The sequence below is a fragment of the Stomoxys calcitrans genome, chromosome 5 (assembly GCF_963082655.1).
Source record: "Stomoxys calcitrans chromosome 5, idStoCalc2.1, whole genome shotgun sequence".
Lineage (NCBI taxonomy): Eukaryota > Metazoa > Arthropoda > Insecta > Diptera > Muscidae > Stomoxys > Stomoxys calcitrans.
This window is the reverse complement of record NC_081556.1, coordinates 27,457,717-27,465,038: the sequence shown is the minus strand read 5'-3', so window position 1 is coordinate 27,465,038 and position 7,322 is coordinate 27,457,717. Positions and strand designations below refer to the sequence as shown.

General features: G+C 39.2%; 1 protein-coding gene across 1 annotated transcript; it reads right to left on the bottom strand.

Annotated features, from left to right (window-relative positions):
* Positions 1–1,301: 1,301 nt before the first annotated feature.
* LOC106085629 (clavesin-2-like) lies at positions 1,302–2,592 on the bottom strand. Its single transcript, XM_013249948.2, has 3 exons — positions 2,271–2,592; positions 1,843–2,209; positions 1,302–1,785 (listed from the first exon to the last, which is right to left on the bottom strand). The coding sequence occupies exons 1-3, from the start codon at positions 2,570–2,572 to the stop codon at positions 1,528–1,530; spliced, it is 927 nt and encodes a 308-aa protein (XP_013105402.2). The 5' UTR covers positions 2,573–2,592; the 3' UTR covers positions 1,302–1,527.
* Positions 2,593–7,322: the final 4,730 nt, after the last annotated feature.

The window sequence follows — 7,322 nt, the reverse complement described above, 5'->3', positions numbered from 1 at the left end:
TGGATCATTTAGTCACCCATCATATAATTCCTAGCTGTACCTACGAGCGAAATTTCAGACCTCTAGCTCCATTTGTAAAGAAAGTACTAAATGGTACCAATTTCAGTACTAAACGTTTCTTTTTTTTGGTACCAAAATGTACGTATTTTTAATGGTTCATTTAGTCACCCATTATATATTGCCTTCCTTTATATACATGCAAAATTTTAAACGTCGGGCTCCATCTGTAAAGAAAGTACCAATTGGTACAAAAATGTTGGAGTTGTGAATAGAATATTTAGTCACCCATCATGTTTTTGCTAGTTCCATCCATCAGAAAGAAAATAGTATCAATTTTGGTACCAAAAAGTAACTCTAGCTCCATCTGCCCACAAGGTACCAAATGGCACCAATTTTGGTACCAAAAAGTACGAATTGTAAAAAGTTCAGTCATCCATCATATCTTTGCTAGTTCTACCTACATGCCAAATTTCAGTCTTCTAGCTCCATCTGTAAAGAAAGTACCAAATGGTACCAGTTACTACTTATTCTCCCGTTACCAGTACTTTTTTCCATATTTTCTTTTTATCATTTTGCACCAGATGTCATTGAAGTCAAATTTCAAAATTGTATCTCAATCCATCCGCCGTGTACAAAGTTTACCCATTTCGTACCTTTTTGGTACTTTTTTTAGACCTAAATGTACAAATTCCAAAAACTCTTATAGTCACCCAATTAAGGTTACCAAAGTGTACTTCAGTTCCAAAATTCAAAGCTCTAGTTCAATTTACAAAGAAAGTACCAAATAGTACGAAAAGCGGTACTAAGCGTACTATTTCTGCTTTTTAGTATCTAAACGTACGAATATCACCAAATCCAGCCTTATCCCGTGGTTATGACCCAAGACCAACATTCGTTCAAAATTCTATTGTAGCTTTAGCCGTATGGGTCAGCAATCAGTCAATCACGCAACTCTTTTATATATATAGATCCTAGTCAAAACTTAATAAACGGTGGACGGGGGAATCTCAGCTTTTTTTCTTGAAAGCAGACAGTGACTTAAGGAAGAAATGTTTATCATAAGGAGATATAAACGTGGCAATATTAAAAAGACATCGGTTGAATTGCTCTATTTGGTAGAATAGATATTCTCCATTCGGTGAATAGATTTCAGCTTGGGAGTAGGAATGTTGCAGCTGGCACAAATTTTTCCAAAAACATTGCATAGATTTTCATTGACGTGAAAATAATGTGCTATTCGATTCAGTGTTCATTTAGCTCAACAAGTAATCTTTGTTCACTTACAGCATTCTTCTAGGCAATTAGCTCGCCTCTTTTTTAGAGAGAAATATTTCAATATTTTATTCCGATTTTCACCTCCACATGATATACTGATAAATGGGTAAAAACTAAAATAAGTTAATATGGCCTTATTCACAAAACTTAATGAAACCTTAAAATAGGTTTATTTGACAGTTCAATAAAGGAACTCTGTCATCTCAAACTATTTCAAATCTATATTAGGTTTTGTTAATACCCGGGAAAAGTTTAATCGACAATAATTTGCCTAAATGATCCACCTACACCGAATAAGCCATCAATATCTAGGGGCTTGCCAGGACGTAAACTCTCATCACATCCACACAAAGCATTCATTTTGAAATATTCTTTATGTTTGTCCCACATATCATCCATACTCGAAGCAAGTTCATCCAATAAAGGTAATTCACCACCGAAATCCTGAGGTAAATATGAAGGAGGTATGTCCTGTAACAGGTCACTTAAGTCATGACCCATAATATGGATCTGTAAAAATAGAAAATAGAAAGTCAAGGATGCTGTCATTGAACCCAAACAACTTACCCTTTGGCGTAATTTCTCTGAAAAGAAAGGAAGTAACATTTTGAAAAAGTGTTGAGCTGCCGTTGCAGTCCTTATATAATAAACCGATTTTATGCGTAAGGGCATGGATTTTTCCAGAAAGATCACCAGCTTTTTACAAAAACTGGGTGTCATTTGTAGATAGTGACTAGCAGTGGCTTGGCTAAAGTCCACAATGTAGACGAGGCCGCAAATACAGGCATATGGATCATTCATTATCATTGCTTCATGCAAGGCGCAGCTTTGATGGAAAATATCATCAATGGCGTATTTGGAGGTGGAGAAATTATAGCGGACAGCCACAATTCTTGGTCCTGTGCCATTTAAAGGTTTGGGTAGTAACTGAAAACTTTTTGTTAGAAAACAAAAAACTTAAAATCAGAAATTTTTTGTTTTTGAAAATTTCTCACCCCACTCCATTCATTTCTCTAAACTTGGGTTCATCCACATTGGTGAGATTACACAATTCTGGATATTTGCCTTTCAAGGAAAAAAATAAATCTAATTTTCCTTTAGCCTTTTCCAGGCTATATTTACAGCCTCTTAAGAATTGAATGAGGAATTGATCATCATCCCGCACCTTCAAATGAGGCTGATGTTGTATCCATAATTTAAATGCATCCAGATCTTTGGGTATCCTTTGGGTAATTTCACCCAATTCCTCGTTGGCGATTTTCTGCAACTCCTCATTCAGAGCTTCTATTTTTGCCATCTTATCTTTGATCGTTGTGATATTAGACTGTGCATTAAGAAACACATTTTCATGTTCCAGACAAACACATTGGAAGTTTTAAGAAACCTGCTCTACTTGAGGTTCATCAAACATTGCGCTAGATGGGATTAAGAGAGATCAATGTTTGAAATTGTTTTTGTTAATAAATCATATTTGCCTCTATAAACAAGTTTTCATGGGCGTTCAAATTTAATTTGTTTTGCTGTTGTTTATGTGCAACTATGATAACGATAGAAAAATAATTTTCACTAAAAGTTGAGCAAGTATTTGTAAGCAGTATGCAGAAGATGTGGTATGATAAATGTTTGCATTTAAAAGCTAGGTTAGTTTAGGTTTAAGTGGCAGTCTGCCATCAGACTCACTTAGACGTTTTCGGTCACAGCAACAGAAGAAGGAAGATCCCTTCGATTTCCTACCGTTGAACCATCCCGATCGCTACAAAAAGCCCAACAACTTGCGAATGTTCAAATCCGCTAAATCAGACAGGTTCTCAAAGAAATGAGAACCTAAAGTGGAACTCCTTCTGACTGCTAGTGCAGGACACACACACAGAAGTTATTCTATAGTCTCTTCTTTTTCGATGTCCTCACAACAACAAATAACAAAATTTGAACATACCACTAAGGAACAGGGGCAAACTTCTCACATATCAATGAGTGCAGTCCGATTCAAGTTTTAAGCTCAATGATAAGGGGCCTCCTTTTTATAGCCGAGTTCGAACGGGGTGCCGCAATGCTATAACTATTTGAAGGGAAGGTTTACATGGCATAGTACCTCACAAATGTTGCCAGCATTAGGAGGGGAAAACCACCGCTGAAAATTTTTTTTATGGTCTCGACAGGATTCGAACCCAGGCGTTCAGTGTTATAGGCGGACATGCTAACCTCTTCGCTACGGTGGCCTCCTGCTCCTCACAGCTTCTGCCAGAGGTGTTGCTGGCAACCTTCAGTCTGTCAGCATGTTTTCCAATAAGACAGTGACCTGTCATGACGGACACAATGACTGACTGTTCTAGCCAATGACAGCAAAGCGGTATACCTCTTCAAGTCTAGATTAGGTCACATAGGTTTGGAATGTTCACAGCCCCCTCTTTGTGACCATTTATCATTCGTTGTCCTTCGGGTCTGATCCTGATAACTTAGCTTAGATATCGCTAGAGGCTTACCCACAGAATTCAGTATCCCTGGAATGTGTAGTCTCGCAAGCTCGTCCGCATTACAATTAACTGGCATATCTCTGTGGTCCGGCACCCAGAATACGTGAATTTTGAACTGTTCAGCCATCTCGTTGAGAGATCTGCGACAGTCGAGGCATTATATCTTAGCCATTCCACCACTTCCTTAATTGCAAGGATCTCTGCTTGATACACACTGCAGTGGTCGGGCAACCTTTTCGGTATGACCAGTTGTAGCTCTTTATATTTAGTACACCCCAAAGTCCACCTGGTCGTTTAATTTGGAACCATCCGTATAGAAGTCTATGTAACTTCTGTTACCACGGATAACGTAGTTCCAATCGGTTCTATCAGCAATAGTAGTATAGTACTTTTTATCAAGAAGCGGCTTAGGTAGGGTGTAATCCACACTGCCTGGAACATCGGATATTGTATCAAGGATAACACAGTGTCCGTAGTCGCCACATGACCAATGGGAAAGCTCCCTTAACCTCACGGCAGCGGTCACTGCAGTTTCCGCTGGTGGTGTCGTCAGATGGTGTCGTCCTCAGTGCGGCAGTGATGCACAAACAAGCCATCCTTTGGATCCAGTTAAGTATTGAGAAGTAGGTGGACTTTTGAAGCGCCGTCCACCAGACCTGACAACTGCAGTTTATACCCAATGCTTGACACGCGGTCCAAACACCCAACTTTTACCAATGGCTCTCTTGCAAGTGTATAGGACAAGAGTTGCCTTTCTTGCCCTTTCCAAAATGTTGGATTTGAAGTTTAATTTCCTGTCCAGCAAAACACCCAGGTATTTTGCGCTTTCTGTAAATGGAACATTCTCCCCTCGATGGAAAATTGTACTGGTAACGGGAGAAAACGTACGTTTAGTACGAAATTGGTACCAATTGGTACTTTCGTTACAAATGGTGCTAGAGGTCTGGAATTTGGCATGTGATACATGTTGGGTGACTAAATGATTTATTCAAGATTCGAACATTTTGGTAACAAAATTTTTACCATTTTGGTACATTCTTTATAAATGGAGCTAGAGGTCTGAAATTTGGCATGCAGGTACAACTAGGAAAAATATGATGGGTGACTATGATTGTTTTACAATTCGTACATTTTGATACCATTTGGTACTTTCTGTGCAAATAGAACTAGAGGTTTAAAATTTGTCATTTGGGTACAACTAAGAAAAAGTACCAAATAGTACCAAAATTGGTACTAATTGGTACTTTTTTTATAGATGCAGCTAGAGATCTGAACTTTGTCATGTAGGTACAGCTAAGAAATAAATGATGGAGAACTAAATTATCTATTCAAAATTTTAACATTTTGGGACCAAAATTGGTACCATTTTGTACTTTATGCTCAGATGGAGCTTGAGATCTGAAAATTAGCATTAAGATGTAACTAAGAAGTATATGATGGGTGACTAAATGCTTTATTAAAAAATGGTACGTTTTGGTACCATTTGGTACTTTTTGTTCAGATAGAACAATAGGCCTAAAATTGGCATGTAGATACAACTAAGAAATATATGATGGGTGGCTTAATGATGTATATATTCACCATTCGTACATTTCGGTACCAAAATTTATACCATTTGGTACTTTCTTCATAGATGGAGCTAAGAAATATATGATTGGTGACTAAATGATCTATTAAAAATGCATACATTTTGGTGCCCAAATATGCGAAATGGCACCGCATAGGTTATCTTACTATATAAACTATAAAAACTCTACTTACTTATATTAATTGGCTATGACAGAACATTTGTTCCACTAGCCGCACGTAGAAAAGTGTTCCAAGCGCCTCGATCTTCTGCGCTCATTCTAAAATCTCTGACACCAAGTTTCTAGGTGTCTGCCCCCACTTGATCTTTCCATCGGGCTTTTGGTCTTCTCGGTTTTCGTGTACCACCGTGTTTGCCTTCAAAAGGCCTCTTTGCTGGAGCTTCTTCATCCATTTTGATATGACCTAGCCAACGCAGCCGTTGTATTTTGATGCGTGTAACTACAGCTCGTTGTCCATACGTCGCCTATATTCTTAATTAACGCAAACTGGTCCATATATTTTACGAAGAATCTTTCTCTCAAATATTCCAAGCACTGCCTCATCTGCTTTCATAAGTGCCCATGCCACAGAACCATATAACAACACGGGTTATATCAGTGTCTTGTATAGTGTAATCTTTGTCTGTCGAGAGGTGACCTTGTTTATAAACTGCTTACTTAGTCCAAAGTAGCATATATTTGCCAGTCATATTCTTCGCTTTATCTCAAAACTGGTGTCATTCGTTTCGGTTACGGCGTTGCCGAGGTGGATAAAGTTACTGACTATCTCAAAGTTGTGGTTCCCAACTTTCTCCATTTTCTTTATCTGCTCGGTTGTACAAGGTGTTTTGGGAGTTGTAACCATCCATTTCGTCTTATCTTCCATTTACTGCCAGACCCATTTTCACTGACACTCTTTCGATTCTTTCAACGCAACAGCTATACATCCGGCGACCGACCTCGACATCATGATGTCGTCGGCATAGGCGAGTAGCATGTGTTCTCTTGTGACTAGTGTGCCATATCTATTCACATCTGCACCTCGTATAATCATCTCCAACAGGATATTAAAGAGATAACACGATAGGCTGTCTCCTTGTCTGAAACCTCGTTTGGTGTTAAATGATTCTTTCCTATTCTTACTGAGGAACGCGTACCAGCAAGTATTATCCTGCAGAGTCTTATCCATTTTGCAGGGATATCAAACTCAGACATGGCTTGAAATACCTTTGAACGTATAGGGCTGTCGAAAGCGGCTTTGTAGCCAACAAAGAGATGGTAGGTGTTGATTTGTCCTTCTCAGGTCTTTTCCAGGATTTGGAGCATTGGTAGGGCCCAATTATCTCATTGACTTTGGGTTTTAATCTTGTAACCATCCATTTCGTCTTATCTCCATTTACTGCCAGACCCATTTTCACTGACTCTCTTTCGATTCTTTCAAAGGCTGCACAGTACGCTCGAGAATACCTTGTATGCGTACATTCCGTCTTGTCTTCTTTCATGTGAACGAGACATAGTATGCTGAGGTTCCAATCATCGGGTATGTGTTCTTCTAGCCAAATCGCGCTGACAATCTGATGCATACGCCTTATTAGAGTGTCGCCTCTGGTCTTAAATAGTTCAGCGGCTAACCCGTCGGCTCCTGCTGCCTTGTTGTTCGTCTGTCGGGTCACAGCTACTTGGACCTCATTCTGACTAGGAGGTAAACATTATATACCATCATCATTGATTGGTTCTGCTGTATCCTCTTCGCCGCTATCGTCGGACACTAGCAGTTGGGCTAAATGTTCTTTCCATATCCTCAGCATGGTATCTACCAGATGTCTTTCTTTGTCTTTGCAGAAGGAAGTGCCTGCCCTAAAGCCATCGGTTTGATGTTGAATTCTATGGTAGAATTTCCGCACTTCATTTTGACTCCTGTTCATCTCAATTCGCTCACACTCACGTCTTTCCATTTCCTTTTTCTTTCTGCGGAAAAGCCGTTTCTCTCTCTCCTTTTCTCCCG

Excerpts from the sequence above, each read along its gene's own strand:
- LOC106085629 (XM_013249948.2), bottom strand. The coding sequence starts at position 2,572 with ATGGCAAAAATAGAAGCTCTGAATGAGGAGTTGCAGAAAATCGCCAAC. Across the intron at positions 2,210-2,270 it reads AGAGAAATGAATGGAGTGGG|TTTTCAGTTACTACCCAAAC; the intron begins GTGAGAAATTTT and ends TCTAACAAAAAG. Across the intron at positions 1,786-1,842 it reads CAGAGAAATTACGCCAAAGG|ATCCATATTATGGGTCATGA; the intron begins GTAAGTTGTTTG and ends CTATTTTTACAG.